At 39.5% G+C, this 20298-nt stretch overlaps 2 protein-coding genes across 3 annotated transcripts in view; both read left to right on the top strand.

The window, feature by feature from the left end:
* The first annotated feature begins 314 nt into the window (after positions 1-314).
* Positions 315-7665, top strand: fkbp8 (FK506 binding protein 8). Of its 2 annotated transcripts, none has more exons than XM_022759647.1 (9): positions 315-406; positions 969-1239; positions 1449-1618; positions 1782-1870; positions 2228-2448; positions 2714-2886; positions 2976-3053; positions 5603-5743; positions 6021-7665. In XM_022759647.1, exons 2-9 carry the CDS (start codon positions 981-983, stop codon positions 6105-6107), a joined length of 1218 nt encoding a protein of 405 aa, XP_022615368.1. In that variant the 5' UTR covers positions 315-406; positions 969-980; the 3' UTR covers positions 6108-7665. The 2 variants fall into 2 exon arrangements, with proteins under 2 accessions (XP_022615368.1, XP_022615369.1); XM_022759648.1 differs by having other exon boundaries at positions 333-402.
* An 828-nt stretch (positions 7666-8493) lies between these two features.
* ell (elongation factor for RNA polymerase II) overlaps positions 8494-20298 on the top strand; it is a 33634-nt gene continuing 21829 nt past the window's right edge. The window contains exon 1 of the mRNA XM_022759478.1: positions 8494-8661. Coding sequence (XP_022615199.1) covers positions 8527-8661 — 135 coding nt within the window. The 5' untranslated portion in view covers positions 8494-8526. The remainder of the gene's footprint in view (positions 8662-20298) is intronic.

Below are 20298 nucleotides of genomic sequence, written 5' to 3'. Positions count from 1 at the left end.
TTAAATTACCTTCAAAAAGAAAATACTGTTCTATATTTGTATTTCTTTCTTTATAAATAACCATCCATTATTACTTCCTGGTCTCTTTGGATAGAGGGTACGTTCAGAGGTTATCTAATGGTTCATTATTAAAAACTGGTTTGGGTTGCCTATGAGAATAAATATTAATATGCATGAAAAGGTCCAATAGCAGTACAGGAGCTCAAGGTTAACAGGAAGCAGCTTGTTGTGATGAGGTAGGACCGCGACGAAGTCAGTTTGACGTGGTTTATTTAGCAAAACCCACAGTTCCTATTGGTCTCGTGTTCCCAGCAGCGAACTGACTTCACCACTGTAAACTGGAGGAGAGATTGGCTAGGACCAAAACACCAAAACAACCCTCCGCGTAAATAACTCGTGTTTGTAGGTAAGCTTCAGTTTATTTTTGACAAAAGGGACTATCACGCATGACTGACTCACTCTCTGAAGTCGATATATTCATTGAAAAACAAGACAAAACAGTCACTTAATGGTAACAAACATTAGCTAGCTAGATACCCAGCGAGATTACAGCTAATGCTAGTTTGCCATTGCCAAGTGTGTTAGCAGCAGCCTGTTAGCCGCTTGAGGAGCTAGCAGCAAGATAACTTGTCAGAAACTTCTGGAAACGTGAAGCTAGCTTGGTTACTGTTGAATAAAAATAATCTGTTGTAGCAAAACAATAAACAGGCGCGTTGTACTTGTAATGTGTAAATGTGTGATGTTGTGAATTTTGGTAACTGATGTTAATAATCGATCTAATTCTGGATGCTTTCGCATGACAGTCGTTTATTTATTGCAGATACGATATGACATAGAGGGTGAATCTTCAAACGGCGTTTTGTATTTTAAGTAGGACTCTAGTTTTGGGACAGCCAGTTAGAGAAGTCAATTCTTTAGCTTGCATTTTCTAAAGTTACATTTTTTAAGTTGATCACCATCTTTCTCAGAGTATTCCGCTAATGACTGAAAAAGAGGAGAATATGGACGCCTCTGATATCCATGACAGTGCGCCAAAAACAAAGAAGAATGGACGAACCTCGTTGCTGGACAGCGGGGAGGACTTTGAGGTTTTAGATGATGAGGACATTGACGACGACCCCCCTCCTCTGGAAGACGCTGGGGGAGGGAAAGGGGAAAACACAGATGAGTCTCACAAGATAAATGCAGTCACAGAACCAGACCCTCCAGGTCACCTTGATGAATGGCTGGATGTTTTAGGTATGTTACAAAAGTACCTTGGTAACATATAGAACAGTACATCCCTGTAGAAGGTGTTGCATAAGTTTTAAAGTTGATATTGATGAAGGGATTGTTGCCTGATCAACAATCACCTGCAACAAAGATTCGCAAGGTGTTATGACACGGCTCTGGTTGTGATAAGTGCTGTATTTGTTCTGACTGAGATTAATATCATTATCTGTCCAAAGGTAATGACCAGCTAAAGAAAAAAGTCCTGGAGGCAGGGGACGGGCGGGACAGTCGGCCACAGAAAGGACAGAATGTCAAGATTCATCTTAAGACCTACTTGAAGGACGGGGCACTGGTAGAGGAGCAGTCTGACCTCACATTCACTCTGGGAGACGGTGATGTTATCCATGTAAAACCATTACATAAGTTTAATTTTTCTCTTGAAATTGTAAATAATGTATAGAGAAGTTTCACATTTTCATCTAGGTTATGTATAATTAGCTTTATGTCAGTGATATAAGTCATGTTGTAGATATTGGTATCATGCTGCAGTAAGATTATTCTTCTTACAGGCTCTTGATCTCACAGTGCAGCTCATGGAAATGGGAGAGAAGGCTCTCATCCAGACAGATGCAAAATATGCTTATGGTACCCGTGGGAGGTAGGCAGTGTGTTTTTAATCAAACTAATCTAATCTAGGCTTTAAGGCTTTAATGTAAACAAAAATTCACTCCCATGAAAGCTGTAATGTCAAACTGAAAATTGCTTCTTTATTTCAACTAGTAATTTTCCTATTCATTTGTGAGGATATGTAAATTTGCTTTCATGAATTTTGATAAAACAGCATGGCTTTTCTTGCTCTACAAGCTCCGTTCTTGGCCTTAGGGAATCTGTAAATCCTCATGTGATGCACACTTTCACTGGATATGTGACACTTGACTATTTCTTTGTGTGTAATCCAGTGATTGATGACTTTTTGCTCCTTATTTCATGAAACTGTGTTTCTGCTCTTTGACAGTCTTGAACCTGAGGTCCCCCCCAATACTGAGCTCTCCCTAGAAGTGGACCTGCTGGAAGCTACTGATGCTCCAGATCTGGAGTTGTTGCCCCCTGCAGAAAAGATATCCCTTGCCAGCCATAAGAGAGAGAGGGGCAACGTTCATTATCAGCGTGGGGACTATGCTTTTGCTGTTAACTCGTATAGCATTGCCCTGCAGATAACAGAGTCGAGTTCTAAAGGTGAGATACAGGTCAGGGAATCAGGAGTGAGTAAAAGGTTTATTACAGTGGGTCTTTTTTAATTACTCAGCATTGGGCTTAGTGGCTATCTATCAGGAAGTGGAGTGGTAGGCAGGGAAAGCTTCATACAGGTATAACTAACATTTATTTTGATTATGCACTGATACACAGTATAATCATTTCATTTCATTTCAAGGTACTGTTCAACAGTGGCCATTTTACTGTTTTTTATCTTATTGTTTTGTTGTGGTTGCTTCTGCTGCAGTCGACATTAGTCCTGAGGAGGAGAATGAACTGATGGATGTGAAAGTAAAATGTTTGAACAACATGGCTGCTTCTCAGCTGAAACTGGACCACTATGATGCAGCACTTAAATCTTGTGTCTCAGCTCTGGCGCACCAGCCAGAGAACATAAAAGCACTTTTCCGTATGGGCAAGGTACATGTTGTTCATGTTCTTTCACTTTCTCTCTTGCTAGTCTCTAGTAGATTGTTTGATTAACTTTTAATTGTGTATTTTTATTCAAGGTTTTGGCCTTGCAAGGTGAATACACAGAAGCCATTCAAACTTTGAGGAAGGCACTGAAATTGGAACCAAGCAACAAGGTACTTTTGGTCTCACCATGTTGATTATTCTCAAAACACAGCTCTCAGTATGGAGAAATGGCAGTTCTTTCTTACAACCTGTAGATGGTGCCATAGGGTAAACTATCACGCCACTTAATTTTGTAGTGCAAGGTCAGGTGGATTGCTGATTCATCATTTCAGGGTATCTGTTTTCATGTTGTTGCTGTAAATAGGTTTGCCCTGCAGCCCAGCCATATCTAATGCCTAGCCACTGTTCCTGTTCTCCTGCTCATGCAGTCAGGTATATGTGGTTCTTTGGCTACACAAGGCTATTTGACCGATTCAGCTGAGTGCGTGGGCTTCTTGGATTAGCTGTAAGCTATAGCAGCATGTACTCATGCCCAGAATCCCCCACTTCAGTCCTACACCAATCTGTCAAGCAGCACATGGCCTGGCCACCACTTTTCATCCAACACACGCAGTATAAATATATAATGTACTATTACATTTTATGATAGTACATCTTAGGTGGATTGCTGAATTAATGGGCCTCTGTCTAGTTGGAAATCTCTTACAAATCTGAAGTGCAAGGCTGCATGTTGTAGATCGTATGCACTAGCACCTATACCCTTTTGACTGTCGGCGATTTGATATTTCATAACTGTCACCCTTGTGTATGTTTGCGATTATTTTCTATTTGTCAACATATTTCGAATTTGGTACTAGATTTGTTGTTTTAATGCTAAAATTGACTTTTCTCTTTGCTTTGAAATAATGAAAAGACTCCCTAAATAACCCATGTTCTAACAGCAAGTACAGGGGGTGTGCTTAAGTGACAATACAAGAATGCTCCCATTATAATCAATGAGGCGGTCTTAAACAGGCGCAGGCGTCATGGAGTGACAAGATGACGTGCTCTCGCTCTCTTCTCCCAGCATTGATGAGACATGCTGTCTGCATTTTTTACACTGGTGTCAGCTGTTCACGCCCCTTATCTTCAACTCAGATGGATGAGAGGAGATTTATTGTGTCTGTGGTTTGTTTACTTTTTGACATGGCGCGCAGACTTGACAGTTCCGGTATAGACAGCCTCAGACCGCCTCAGCACAGTATTTGGAGACACAGATGCTGTTAGGACAGGATGTTAAATGTTTGTTTAGCCTACTTCATCCTAGCCCTGGGAACAGGTCAATGTTGTGTCATTTTTGTCATTTTGGTGGGAAGCTGATTGCACAGTTTTGGCGCAGATGTGCCAAGGGTGCCCTGCTCGAACACAGTAGAGTGCAGTAAATGTACCAACTTACTCTTAGCAGTAGATAGGAATTGACCAAATCCTCAAGGTACAGACTTGCACAGACATTCATACTGACTCTCCAATCCCTAATGCTAAGATCACAGTACACAATTTTTTTTATTTTCCACCTGCCGACAGTTTTGGAAGATCCCTGAGAAAAGCCCTAGATCAGAGTCAAGAGTCTGCATCACAGATGCCTAAAAGATATCTAGCAGGCTAAATATCTGGACCTGCTGGGGAATCCAAATCCTGTAGTGTACAGTGATTGCGGCAACAGGCTACAGCTCATTAGACCACAAGACACGGGGTGATGGGAAACCCGGGAAGATGGTTGTAGAACATGAATCCCTGCTGCTTGTGCATCCCAATCCATTCTTTTCTTTTTCTTCCTTGTAAGCAAACAATCAATTTGGATCGCTCTTTTCTTGCAGACATGCATTTTGGAAGAAAAAAATCCTGTCTGCATGGTGTCACATCATTTCCCATGTCACCTTTCATGTGGGTTATCATGAAAAAATTTTTTTGTGAGGAGACCAGACAGGCTCGTCTGGGATTCTTCCAGGTGGAAGATCTTGTAATTTGTGACCCCCAGTTGCTCATCAGTCGTGCAGTGTGCAAACCACAACGATTTTGAGATTCCCGATTATACGACAACAGGTTGTGTAGTGTGAACAGTACAGGCTGACAACCTTGAAAGCCATGAGGTGTATACATGGCATAAGATAGACGGCAATTAAATATAAAAAAACTTTTCAGTCAACATTGCTCCATGGTCTTTTTGAAGCACATTTTCCAAAGCATAAACAATTTTGTTGTCTCTGAGAGCAGTGGTTTGCTTAGTCACTCACCAGCTTTAAGAGCAGTGAAGTGACTCAGATCTGAGAAAATGCTGGAACAATAACTGAACCCATACCCTGGAATAATTGTGTGGACATGTGGGTTAAATGAGAGGCTAATTCTGTGATGCAAGCCTGTGATTTCTTGTAAGACAACAAAGAACAGCATAAACATTTGTTTCAGTATTTATGTATGCTTCACCCATCCATCATGATTGTAGAAAAATAATTGGTCATATTCCTTTTAAAAAGCCTTGTGACTTAATTTTTCATGCCTTTTGGACCGGTATTGTCATCCTGACATATTCCCACTAAGAAGGAAATCAGTCTTGTTTTGTGAATATAGTAGCAGGACTTTATTTCCTACATATTTGGATAGTTGGGTTAATAGAGTAGAGTGGGGTTTGTGTATTGGACTGGAGCCTGCAACACCTATTTGTCTTGTCTCTTCTGTCTAGACTATCCACGCAGAGCTCTCCAAGCTGGTGAAGAAGCACTCAGAGCAGAGAGGGGCAGAGCAGGCCATGTATAAGAAGATGCTGGGTAATCCCACCAGTGGCAGCAGCAACATACAGAAACACCGGGCAAAATCTTCATGGGTGAGACAGTCATTCCCTGACAAAACAAATGTATAAAAGTGTGAAAAATATAGGGTTAGAATACTGCTTGAATATCTGGCCATCATCACATGATACTCATGCACTGTCATGCATGTTATTCTTTTGGAGTGATAGGTATATAATCCTTAAGGGAACCTTTGTGGTAATAAACAGGGAGCGTCAGTAATGAATGAACTTAATTTGTGCTTTTCACTGTGTCATTATTCAACCTACTTAATATGCACTCTGTACTCTTTTTGTTCCTTTATTTCCCCAGGGTCTCAGCTGGAAGTGGCTATTCGGTGCCACTGCAGTAGCCATTGGCGGTGTAGCATTATCTGTTGTCATAGCTGCTAGAAATTGAACCAAGCCTGTGGTGATGGCCTGACCAAGCCCCTGCAATGTGATAGCCTAAACACAGAAGCACATCTGGCAGTGCCTTCTGACCTTTGGTCAAAGGGGGTGGAAATGTCAGTCGGTCAGTTGCCTCTTGAGTCGTCACTCTCCTTTCTCTGCTATGTTTGAGAAGTATATGTGACAAATTAGTAAAACATCAATATTTGCATATGGGAAATGTATTTCCAACCTAATAAATATGTAGGGTTATTCATATCTGTCACATTGCCAGACACTGTTTTCTTTTGCTGCCATTGTTTTTTGTCTTGGGTAGTTGATGTTGGAAATTGATTATTTGATCATCGAAATGAAAAATAATTTACCACAGATAGAAGCTATTTATAAAATATTTTTCCCATAATAGATTCATTGTGATATTGTCCTATGTTATGCTATAGTTTTAAATTGTCAGATTGTGCAGTTAAATTAATACTTCCTATTCAAGAGAGAACACGTGATTCCACTTTGTTTTATAGTACAATGTTTAATGTTAACTGGTGTAATGCAGATGCTCTATTTTTTGAGGTTCACACACTGGCGACATACTTTTCTTGTGTTCTAGCTCTCTCACTCTTTTTAAAGCCTGTACTCATCCACTAAGTGACCAGAAAAATATAAGCACATACAATGAAATGCAAGATATTCCACCTTAAAGTTTTCAGTTTTTGTTGACGCAATTTCTGTACTTGTTTGCCTGTTCAATCCGTTCCATGGTGTGTATTTAGACTGAGGTCTGTGCTGGTGTTACACTGAAAGGTGTTACTAGATTTGTATCCACCTTATTAACATACACAGAGGAGCAAAAACATTTGACAGACCTCACAACATAATGTAGTTAAATGAAAGAACAACAAACTGCAGCCTCAAAAAGTACCATTGAATTGATTCATCACTTTCTGACAGTGTCGTCAACAATAAACAAACAGTAGTTTATAAATATACACGACTGCTGTATTGGATTGGAATTCAATGTTTCTATACTCTTGGTCACTTGTGTATACGTACATAAAAGCATCAGCTAAACTAGATATACTGTACTTTCTGTTCAGCATTTCTTAAATCACTAATTTCATTTTGATAAAGGTAAAGTTATCATCTTTGAAACAAGGGCAGAGAATGATACATGGATTTCCTCAGTGATGTGGCTATGAACAATGATTAAGGAAAGTTTATTTTTATCATCAAATTCCTGTCAATTACACCACAATCTTTAATGATCAAGACCAAATGTTGAAAGATGACCCTTTAAGAATAATGCTGGGTGTATGTGTGTTTTTTTTTCTCTCCTACATTTTTTGCCTGTGAAGTTTAACTTAAATTATGCTCTGTTAGGTGTTTATTTATTACACTTTTTTGTTCTTACATACAGTAAATGTGACACCACTGAATCTGTGGCTTCTTCAGGGTAGTTGGTTGTCCTATAGAGCCAAAAGTTACATAAACTCTGGATGACAAACGAATTGATCATAAAAGTTCCTAGCATTCCCTGCATTTGTTAATTTTATATCCATCACAATAAAAGTTGTCTGTTATCAAACGGTCTCCTTTTTTAATTTTTGCCAGTATATCTCACAAGCATCACAGACAAGGTATACAGTGGTTTTCAACCATTTCCATCTCTGGACTGATTTTATGGAGTGTCCCTGGCCCATTGGTTATTACAGTGTGCTTCCAGCATTTATGCCTTGTAAAACTGGCCTTGGAGGATTGAGAAGTGCCCACCGGTACAGTCTGTATTAGACATACACATCTTCCATTAGTCACATTTGTACAGAAACTTCAAACAATCATGTTGTGAAGACAAGATAACTAAGTCATTGACATGCCTTAAATATTTAGTATTTACATTTCTCCAGTTTTATTTGTTTACAGTTGGACATTTCCATTTTTCTGGATATTCCCAAAGTGAATGTGTGTGTCATTATTTTTTCCAGACATTGACGTTTCACTGACGTAGTGAGGTGACCTGTCGTTTCCCTCTTCCTTCGCGTTACTAATGTGCAATGCTCATTTCTAAATGCTGTTAAAAATGTGTACTTTGTCACCCATTAATAATCATATCATATAATTACAGAATAGAATAGTATCAAAAAAAATAAAATGATTCACGTTTCGTCTGCGAATTAGTTGTAAATTTAGTTAAGGTCGATGATTAATAGCGCTGGCTGTTCAATACTATTTTTTAAATGTCTTTCATATTGCAATATTCTGTGAAATGTATAATATAAATGTTATTTTTTTAGTCTTAACGTGTGCCTATATAGGGCTTCGTTACTGCTCGGTGACTTCATCATCAGTAACTGGTCATTGAATATTCATTGAAAAGCAACGGGAGTTCTCGGTTTACAACAGAGTGCGTCCGTGCGCGTGGTGGGAACGGTAGCAAGATGGCGGCGCTGAAGGAGGAGCAGTGCTACGGACTGTCCTGTGGAAGAGTGAGCAACGGTAGCAATGTATCCGTCTTTCACGTTAAACTCACTGACAGCGCACTGAGAGCGTTTGAAGGCTATCAGAGCAACAAGGTAAATGGCTCTTTTCGGTACCATGGTATTTTGGTTTGCGTTTGAAGTCTGTCCGGGCGGCTGTGACAGGCAGAGTGAGGTCAGTCCCCCGCTCTGTCTGGTGCTGCTGCGGCTGCCTTCATGCTGCGCTACACAGCCAGAGCAGGCTGGCCGAGCCTGGCTAGTTTGGCTTTATTAAGTGTCTAGTTTAACGGCCACCAGCTCTCGTCTGGCCAGGCTGACGGATGCTGGATCTCAGGTGACTGTTCAACGTTTTGTAGCTACACCCAGACTCTCTACACACCGACTGTTGAACACTGTACTCGGTCATTTAACAAGCTCTGAGCCACTGGATACTGAGTCCTACCACTTATTTTATTGTATTATGGTGTTTGCTTTAGTTGTCGCAACAGTTTGAGTTGTTGATAACTTGACTTGCCCGAATATCTGTGACAATTTTAACTGAAAACATGGAGTAACTTCTGATGTGTGTACAGATGTTTCCAGAAAGTTTAAAGCTGTCAAAAAAAAAAAAAAAAAAAATCAGTCAAACCTCGCTAGCTAAACTAGCCACACATAATGGTAACAGCTAGCGTTGAATATGTAAGCTCTGTCTTCTACCTAACTAATTATTTTTTCAGTTGTTAAGTGAAGGAAAGAGTTGCCTTGGCTTAATATGTAATGACAACATGGTGAATAATTTGGAAAAGTACCCAGTATTCATCCGAAAAATGGCCATCTCCTTTCCCAACCCCCTCACTGCCACTAAAGGCTCATGTTCACCTCACAGCTGTAGAAGTGCCTCAAAGTTATTTAACAGCAGATTCAACACATTTTCTTGTCAGTTAAGAGGTAGAATTCAAGCTCTGATCTCTGAAATGGCTCTGGTGTTCCTGCTGCTACTGCTGCTGCCCGCTTAGCTTCTTGTGTAGAGAGCTATAAGTCTGATGATGCCCATCTAATGTTTCAGTTTCTATAAATATTTGACAGGGAAAACCTGGCAGGCCAGGAGGAAAGGGCCTTATCTCCAGCTTCAGTGGCTGTGTAAAGCACGACTGCAGCTGATAACCCAGAACAATAAAATTGTGACAGGTAATTGAGGAACTAGTAGTTGTAGGAAGAGTGTTAATTAAAAGATTGCGTGACACATGGAAGAAATTGCCAATACACGGCTAACCCTCAACTCATTAAAATATTTTCATTGAAGCTACAGTAATTATGTTGGCAAAGAATTTAATTTGTTTGTTCTTATAGATGTAGACTGTTCTTGCATTCGAGTGATTGCACATTATGGCAACATGCTAAATTGTTTTGTGCTTTCGAATTATAAGAATTAAAAGGGTTTCTTTAATTACTGGAACCGGCAGCTAGAAAGATTTGCACTGTTGCATCCAACTTTCATTGCCGATGATTTTTGGCCATTACCCTAAACTCAGCCTTAATTAGAAAATGTGCCCAACCTGTCCTATATTGCCTCGCACAAATTGGGTATTTGTTGTACAAACTGAACAAAGAAGTAAGAAAAGTACAAAATTTGGGTTCCCTTTTTGATAAAAAAAAATCAAATACAGTCACAAGGATCTGTACCACTGTCTTAACATTTATAGTGCTTGTGATTTAGCATAGGATTTCATTTTTCATAAGGAGGCAGGACAATACACATGATTGTCTAATGCATCTTGGGCTCTACGGAGTTAATATTAGCGTTGAGGCTTTCCTTGGGTCGAATGTTGCCCCATCTTTGGTATCATTGGTTCATTGCCACAAAGTCATGTTAAATGCATATCCTCATGCAATTTCATATTTGAAATACGTTTTTAAAATTGATTAGCACATTATAAATGGGAAATGTTTGTGCTGGGCGTTTTATTTGGTACAGTTAGCTTATACATTGATGACAAAAGAAGCAAGTTGGAATAATGTTTTACAGTTATGATACACCTTTATTGAGAAGTGTGTCTTGTGCAGACTTGCAAACTCACTACCCACTCAAATTGTATTTCTTACTGTATAACATGTTCTCTGTTAGCTGAGTTCAAATCCTTACTCACAATATGATAAGATCTCAGCTATTGAGTAATCAAATGTATGCTTGGTATCGAGACGAGCACTTTTTGTTGTGAGTGTTCAGAGCAGTAGAATGATACAGGCGTGTGGTGCATCATTTTGAGGGTGTTGCACCTTAGCTGGCGCACCTGCTCAAATCGCATGTATGCTTTTTGTGGCGTGGGAGTGTCTCTGTGGTCAACAGCTTGGAAGGTGGGATCTCAAATTTGGTAGTTTGGATTTAGTCTGTTTTCAGTTTACTATAGGCACTAAAACAGATATCTTGGTGATTTATAACAATACAGTGTGCGTACTCTTTTATCAGACACACGCGAGGACCTCACAGGCATAAAGACACTGATCACGACTGTTAACAGCTTTTGTTGTCACAGTAGCTTCACACAATGACAGATGATGTGCATACATCAAACCACGCATCTGACACACAGTAATCAAGCATGGGTGCAGGTGTGGCACATGTCTCCATTAATTACATTATATATCTGTATACATTATATTATGGTAGCATACACACAGTCAGCTGCACAGATGAGTGCTCAGAGCCATGCATATTTAAAGGTAAAGTGTTAAAATTCAGACAACAGTTAAATGACAAGTGAGCAGTGCAAATATATTAAGCCTCTCAGCTAACACAGAGCACATTTGTACAAACAGATTGAAGAAAAGATATCTTGTAACACTTCTCTATCAGATTTGTTCCATGTCGGAGTGAGATCAGTACGAGCTTTGGGCTTTTTATTTGCTTCTGTTCATGTTTTTTCTCTGTTTTCACATAAGGTCATGAAATATCGGAAAATCTACCCTAGGCTAAACTAAAAAAACTGAACTGGATCAGCTGAGATATTTAAGATGTGTGCGATGTTCTGTCACTTTCCAAGTTCAGACCAACAAGTTAACTTTGTTTCTCTTATATTAACTATTGTAGGGGTTGGAGTGTAATATAATTAATAAAATTACGGGCTAATTATTGGCGCACATGCTACCACCACAAACCTGAGTCTGTATTGCTTTCATTGTGGCTCGGGTATCTTTTAGGGGAGCAGCGCCCCTCTGGCTTCCTCATAATTCAAACACTGGCCAGCACCCAACAGTAGGAGTGAGCTGGGAACTCGGTAAAGGAAGAGGAAGAGAGCCACAGAATGACACGTCTTCCAATGTAAAGGTTGTGGTGTGGTCAAGGCTGTAAACCGACAAAGCTGGTAAGGTTTATGAGCCCAGTTTTGCTGCTGTTTAGGCAAGTACATCCACTCCGCCAGGCACTTGCTTTGACTCAGGCTGTTTTAGGCCAGTGTACTGTGCAGCTCAACAGCTTTGATAAATTGTAGGCTCCAGCTAACATCAAAAAAGTTACACAGCAGGAACAGCAACATTTTAATTGTCAATAGATTCATTGTAAAGTCACTACATTATGCTACATTGTAGGAGATCAAGAAATAAAATGTTTACTGGCTTGACTCTCTTCCAATGTAAGCTAACCAAATGCTAAATGTTGGCCCAGATACAAAGCTGATTCAGTTAGGCTGTCCAGTAGCCAATGTCGCTGTACTAAGAATCTTATGAAGAATTGTGAGTAATTCTTGTTGTGTTTCTGTCGATACGTTGCGCAACTGCAGTCAAGTAGCAATACTTCAGCTTCCTGTATGAGACGTGAGTGTCAGCCAGTTCTTCTGTTGGTACGTCTGAGGACAGAGTGAACTGGAGCTCCTGCTGCGGGACTGGCAGCTCAGAGACTCACTTTTTCTTTTTTTACCGGCTGTGACATAAGCAAGGAAATGAGTAAGGCTATTTGAGCGTCATCAAGCTGAAGGTTATGGAGAGTGCAGATAAAGGTTTATAATTATGTCTCTGGATGATTGTTGTTACAGCACAGTATTGGAAAAAACGCAGTGTTTAAATAGTTTGATTCTGTAGTGCTCACTGTTTTTATTTTCTTCATTATGGAACAGCCAGTTTCATATATTCTCAAAATACAGTCCACAAAAATTAAAACTATAGCAGTGAACTAAAATATGAAGCATGTCTCGTATATAAAATGGACATTTGCAGGCAGTCCGGGAAAGCTTGCATATAAACTGACAATAAATCTTGCATGCTGGCACTGCAGTATTAGACTGGTGAGAGATGAGTAGTCCCATTTGAATGTTAAAACCTTTTGTTGGCCCAAGTTACATCTTTTGTCTTGTGGTGAGGTAATGGATTGGTGATTATAAACTGGGAGCGTGGATTTTACATTCTTAAGGACATACATCACACTAGTGGCACCCATCTTGTGGTTAGCAGTTTATTCTGTGTTGCATTTACATTTTAAGCTGTGGAATGAATAATCAGTAACTCTAACAAACACACTGTTGCATTAGCAGTTTTTTTTTTTTTTTTTAATAATAAGCTTTTAAAAAAAAAAAAAAAAAAAAAAACCTTATCGTTTTTCGTGTTAGACAAGATGCCTGCTGGGGTTGGTGTATGTTAGATTATGCCAGCACCAGCTAAACAAGGCAACAGTAAGCATGTCGTGCTAGTCAAGTTCTGGTGTGTTATGGTTGTTGAGTTGCTCAAAAGTGTGAGATACTTAAATTATGTTGCTTAGCATTGATCTGAGTCTTAACATGGAGCTTCAATTTTCCGTATTGTTGGATGAGCTTTTCACCTTGTCAGCACTGAAAGGAGACTGATTGCACTATGAAATGTACTTGCACTTTGGTTTCCTCACCAGGTCATCGCCTTTGATTACTGCAATTTATCTGTTTTTATGGATGAAACACTGAGACCCTTTCCAGGATCTATTATCTGAAAGCCATCCAGATTTTAAATTAAGCGTTTATTATAAAAAGTTAGATGCAGGAGGTTTTTGCATAATCAATCTTCAGTCGAGTACTTGTGGTGACAGGCTATAGGCTTCACTAAGGAGGTCCGTTTACACTAAGCCAGTTTTGTTCCTTTGCCTGGCTGCCATCTACCCCCTGTCTCGACCCCTATGGGAATGGTATGGGAAGTAATGGAGACTGGGTGGGGATTTTGTTGCTTGATGCTGGGCAGCCTGTGCCAGTGCTATGGTTATTTAAGGAATGCTGACTCCCCAGTTTCAGCAGATCACGGGGCACTGCAAGAGATGACCATAACCACTAAGGCCAAATTTGACTCTAAATGTCATAGTGTTCCTCTGTCCTGTGGCAGGGTTGCCACAAGTGACCATGTCAACCTGGTGTCACAGCACACAGAGCAGACTCACTGACCTGCTGTGTCTTTTTCAAGAGATCAGTCAGTGCATAGGTCATGGTTTGGTCTCTAGTCTGCAAACACACTTGGTGCCTGTGGTTTTGACCAATATCGGAGCAGTATGATGCTTGAAGGTGCAAGTGTACAAATTTTTCGGGACTTTTTTATGCATAGAGCCTTTCATCACTGGATAGTGATAATGAATCAATTCAGAGATTTAAAGTCTAAAAGACTGCAGCATCAATTTAGTAAATTTGAATCAGGCCAGACCTTGAAGGAATCTCTGCTCACTCTATGCATGCTTATCTGTATTTGAAAAGACTGATTATGAAAGGAGATCCCTCTTTTATTTTCTAATGATGCAATCTATCATTGTGTGCCTCTTTCCCTCAGAGTCCAAATGATTATCTTTGTCAATCTAGGAGCAGTTAATTTTACACAGTAATCGCACTACGAAAACAAAATTCCCGAGTCCACCGAGCCACTGTTTTGTCTTGAATTTCAACCACCTATGAGACCACATATCATACACCTATGAATGACAGATGTGTAAAACCACTTTTAGTTACATAATTTAGTTTAAGTCCCACAGCAATGAAATATTCAGGACTAATGTCATGACCCAGAGATGCTGTTGCAAGACATTTTAATGATCATTCGCCTATTGAAGATGTTATTTTGATTGATTTTTGTTTTTTTTGTTTTTTTTAATTTGTAAGACCAGGAGGGGCATCCAAAAAATGTTTTCACAGTCGTGAAACTGTTAAAATGTTTTAAGTGTAGCTTTATTCATTTATACCAAGATATTTATTTCTTGGTACAGAAGTTGCACTTTTTGCAAACTATCATACAATAACAAATCATGTTATTGGCTGCTGAAAGTGTTATCTTCTGTATATCTATCTTATATCTCTATATTGCCCTCAAAAGGAGAAATATACATTTGTATCTTCCAGTCAGATGGTGGTCAGTCTGTTGTTACCATGAGCCAAGTTATTACAGCTGTAATAGGGATCATAACATATGTTTAAATCCATGTTCCAAACGGTGGTAAGAGGCTCCTTTTTTGTCTGGCTGTTTTGTACAGAGCAACAATGCTTACCTTCTCTGGAACTCTGTTATATTCTGTCTTGTCTTTACAGATGTTAGAAGTTTGTCTCACCTTAACTAATACATAACTAATACTAACCAATAGATTGATGGAATGTAATGTATATATTCAGCCCAATCAGATACATCTAGCAAACTGCAAGTCTGCTCCAGAGTATTAATGCCTGCTAAGTCATCACTTTCACATCACTTTCACATCACTTTCGTCAAGGCCTCGGATTACCAGAAGAAGTCGGCTGTTAAAAGAACTTGTCCTAAAGTTCGAAGTTTTGTTTTGTTTACGAAGTTTGGAAAAAAAGTGATACTCAATTGAGTTTTCTGACAAATGTCTTTTTTTGTGATGAGGCTGATATACACTGATACCACATTGACGCAATAGGTGTTGTTTACCAGAAATGTTAGTGTAGCCAGTCACACCATGCATCTGTTGTCATTCTGTATGTTGTGCAAGGATAACACTATGATTTTCAATTGATGTCTAAGTGCACAGTAGTACTATAGTGTCACAGGTTTCTACTAAATTGTATGAATCATAAAATAAATGATCATCAGCTGAGGTCTGATGAGACCAAATGGAAAAAATTGAACAGTGCTGCCCTGTTTACCAGATGATTGCTCTATTGCACAATTTTGCTAACCCAGAGACAAGACAGAAGAGATCAGGTTTTCTATCTGCAATTTACAATGGAAGGAGAACGTTTTTGAAAATGACCTGAAACTGGATATTGTTTTGAAAAATTCACTTTTTAGGATTTAGGCACCATGCCAATGTTGGAAAACAGTTGAGAGAAACTGAGAGTCTGATGTACTGATCACCCCCTTACAACCAAGAAGTGGTGCAAAACAAAAGAAACTTGTGCTGCCATTTCAAGCATAAGATCAAAGGTAACTTGGCATTCATCAGATGAAAAACAGTAAAAGCTTCAAAGGGTTTTTTTTGAGTGATGAAGAGCCTCTTACAGTAAATACATGAACAAGAAGGTCCAATTAAGCCTACATACAAGTGTGCTCCCTCAAATACTCCTCTGACACTCGTCTGTCACAGCTATTTTAAAAGAGTAGACTATTACACCACATTTCACACACAGGACACACTCAGCAATGATGCATGCACACTGAATATTGAGAGTAGGGACACACAGTACCATTTCACCCTCACAGAGTGCGTGGCACAAAGTGCTCATTCCACCCCTGAAATCCTAGACAGGTGAAACATCTCATCAGTGTGACAGTTATGCAACTAAACACCTGACAATTTGGGTGACACAGCCAAACCCATCGGGATTTGGACATGGCTATAATGGTGTGCATTTACTACAAAACAAAAGAAATAATTTGGCAGTGCAACATGAGAGACAGAGTAGAGAGTTACACTGTGTGTGAGGATATAATTTAACCTAGTCTTTTAAGTCTGTATGAAGGCAATGGACATTTTCCATGACTTGTGACCAGTTTCTTGTATAAACAAACTCCGACACATTTTATATGTTTAAAAGTGAATTCAAACTCTACTGACACATATACCATTGTTGTACCATGTGGTTTGTAGCCTAGCTGGCAAATCTTATACCCAATTAAACTGTTGCACACACTTGATAAACCTGAGCAAGTTGTGATAGTAAAATACATCTGTTCACCAAGGAGGTTTATAAGCTCAATTCAGGCTTTACTGGCTTATTTTCAATTCTCTTAAAGAATACATTTTTGGCAAAACAATCTGAGTAACTCCCATTTCCAAGGTCCAAAATGAACTTTCGATCTCAAGTTCGGAAACCTGATTTAAAACTTCTTTTTTTTTTTTTCTTCATCAAGGAGCTACGTCGTCTTGGACCCTCACTGCTTTATTGGTGTAATCTTGGATATCATTTGTTGTAGCTATTTGTCTGGCTGATGTTGGATCATGAAGCATACATGCTGATCATGTTAAAATTGATTCTAAATGTCTAATAAGCTGATTGTGTGTTACAACCATTTACAGCTGAAACATTTGCACACAAAATATTGTTAAGGCCCATTTTTGCATAGTTATATTTCCATTAGCTTTGTTAATACTGCAGGGAAACATACAGTAAGAAGGCAAGCTTGTATGTTGTAGGAAATGCACTTGAATAACATTGTCATTGGTTCAGGTTTATCACTGGCTGCTTGGCCACAAGTCCATGTCATGTCCAGCTGATCCCCATTCTGTTGCTGGTTGGCAGTGTGTGAGATCATCCATGGCCTTGTCATCGATCCATGGTCAGGACCCGCACTCTGTCCCTAAGGTTAGCTCTGTGGAACATTCTGGGCTCAGGTCCCAGAGAATAGTGACATGTCAGCAGCCCATTCAAATGAACAGGCTGAGGGTAGCACTATGTTAGCAGTGCTGGGATGGGGGAGGGGTAGGGCAAAGGGTGGAAGTGCTAAAACTGGTGCTGTGTTAAACGTTGCAGGGGTAAACCAGGGAGTGTGGCTCCATGAAAGGTCTGGTGTTCTTGGATAGGCTCTGAGTGTTTGGAGCTCTGGAGAAAGTGAAAAAATCTTTGGCTGTTTCAAGATAATTGAAACAGTGGCTTTCCTCTTTTTATCTGATTCTAATTTTATTTTATAAGGCCAGAAAGGGTTAGGCAAGGTGAAATTGCTTATCCTGAGTTTTTCCAACTGTCTTTTCAATCTCTGAGATCATGCACAACTTGGTAGTCAGTCATGTCTTCACATAAGACATACACTAGCTATACAGTAGTGGCTCTGAGCGGCTGTACGTAGGCACAGTGGTGCTTTAACTACCATAGCAAAATGCTCACGATGACAATGCTAGCATGCAGGTACAATGTGTAAAATACTCACCTTAGTTTCAAATGTTACCATCCTTGCTACTTCGTACTAAACTCAAAGTAAAGCTGAGGCTGATGGGAATGTCATTAGTTTTGCAGGTGTTGAGGTGTAAAAGAAAGTGTTAGACAAATGAAAAATTTGATCTGATGATGGCTGAAGTGAAAGGATGACCAAAGTGATAACAGTTGATCCTGAGGGCAACACAAATGTCCATAGCAAATCTTATGGCAATCTATACAATAGTTGTTGAGATATTTCGCTAAGAAACAAAAATGTCAACTTCATCGTGGCACTAAGGGAAAAGTCAGGTGATCACCTAAGTTAGCAAGCAAGCCATCCATATTTATTGAGATACAACTAGACCAAAGTGCTCGACTGACTGACTGCCAGACCATAGTTGTCATCCCTAGAACCGTTGGTGTTACAGTTGGTGGTGGTGGTGGTGGTAGTAGTAGTAGTAGTAGTAGTAGTAGTAGTAGTAGTATTAGTAGTATACAGTGGATCACTTGGTGAATGACAGATTCTTGTGGTTAAAGGGAAGGGTGGCTAAGAGAGTGGCTGTGTCAAAAGGTATTGACCTACTTGCTACTACTTCAGATTGTTTTAATAATCCAGCATTGCCAGCTAAGGTGTTGCCATAAATGCAATTAAATATTACAACATACTTGGTGATGGCTTACCTGTCAAGGTGGGGTCCGCATGCATCAGGTGAAACAAGTTAGTAACACTAATACCAGAAGAGTTAGCAAAACTATCTGAAGGCTCCAAAGCTCTGGCAGTAAGGTTTAGGCAGGATTTGTACAGCCTCTCTACACGTCTAACATTAACAAAATTCCTTTGCTCAAATGCAGTTTTCACAGAGCAGCAGATTGACACCTGGATAACAATGTATTACCGTCAGGAAAGAATTGGAAATAGGAAATTGTATTGGAAATTATATATAAGGCACTGCCTTTATATATCCACTGATTCAATAAATAATGCCTTTATTGGCCCTGGCACATATTTCATATTCACTATTTAAGGTCCTTGAAACTAGAATCCATGGGAATTCCCAAAACAGCAACATCCATGGTTCAATTCAGCCTTTGTTTCATGTCATATCACTCTTTCTCTCTCTGCTGTAGTTTCTTGTGTCTCTCTAGGCTGTCAAGTATCAAACAAATGCAAAACAAAAAAAACCTATGGGAACTCCTGTCATGCAATGCCTGCATGGTCCACAATCAATTGTGGCCAATATAGAGAGTATACCAAGATCATACTTGTTGACCACATGGTTGTTGGTTGGCTGTAAATGACACCAAACACCAATTTGGACTTTAAGTGGATAAAATGAAAGTTAAAGTATGTGTAGAGGAGTAGCTCACCAGTCTTTGTATGCATGCTGCATATCTGTGGGCCAAAATCAGGCAAGAGTACAAAGAACATTGTGTCTTTGATAGGCTTACTCTCCCTTGAACTTGTAGGTCTCTCACTTGATCACATTTGAGCCAGTAAAGCAGCACCACAGAGGAAAAGCCAATGACTTCCTCTTTTTTTGATGCTCATGAATGTTTAGTTCCTGATGTCAGTGAAATGCTACAGTTACTAACAGTAATGGTTATTAAGTTTCTCCAGTCAGCCAGAACTGGACCACTGTTAACTTTTTGGTTTGCTCGGATTACCTCGGCAACAACTTTAATTTGTTTTTCAAAAAAATCCTGTTTCAGTTGTCTTCTGTAAAGTTTTTACTTAGGGGAACGAAAGTGCTGCTGGGTCCTTGATTTATTTCATTTGGAATAGTGAAACTGAAACTAAATGTGGAATTATAAGAAGTCAAATGATAAACAGATGGCCTCCCCAGACAGTGATAATGAAACAGCTGAATACAACTGAAAACAAAGTGCAGACCCTGTTCAGCTCTTCCTCTTTTCCCACATCTCCAAAACTGACACAACTTGCAGGAGGTCATTATTCTGCCTGTTGTAATTTATTATAGTAAATTGGCCATTTACCTTGCAAATTCACTATCCACTGGATAAATAGTGGTCATTATGCTTTTTCATGTTGTTTTCTCGTTCATCACATTGGATTAAGTTTTTTTGGACATAGTCCATGTTAAAATAAAAACAAATCCCCACAAATGTGTTTTATGTAACATAGGGTTCCAGTCAGCTAATGATTATTAACCACCATAGTTACAGATTATATGTAAGACATGTTAGTCATTAACATGTTTACACAGCACTTTGGCATAATTACTGTATCACTGCATTTCTCCCTCACACGATGACCAGCCTCATCTGGGCCTTATTATTTGGGGCTTCTGTGTCTGAAAAATATTTGAAAAATGTCAGTGGTGATCATCAGCTACTGGGTAACTGGCTGACTGGAAAACACACACACACACACACACACACACACACACACACACACACACACACACACACACACACACACACACACACACACACA

The sequence above is a fragment of the Seriola dumerili genome, unplaced genomic scaffold, assembly GCF_002260705.1.
Source record: "Seriola dumerili isolate Sdu_G_001 unplaced genomic scaffold, Sdu_1.0 BDQW01000322.1, whole genome shotgun sequence".
NCBI lineage: Eukaryota > Metazoa > Chordata > Actinopteri > Carangiformes > Carangidae > Seriola > Seriola dumerili.
This window is presented reverse-complemented; position numbering and strand designations above follow the sequence as displayed.

Coding starts and splice junctions, on each gene's coding strand:
- fkbp8 (XM_022759647.1), top strand. CDS start 981: ATGACTGAAAAAGAGGAGAATATGGACGCCTCTGATATCCATGACAGT. Junction 1,240..1,448: donor TGAATGGCTGGATGTTTTAG/GTATGTTACAAA, acceptor ATCTGTCCAAAG/GTAATGACCAGCTAAAGAAA. Junction 5,744..6,020: donor ACCGGGCAAAATCTTCATGG/GTGAGACAGTCA, acceptor TTATTTCCCCAG/GGTCTCAGCTGGAAGTGGCT.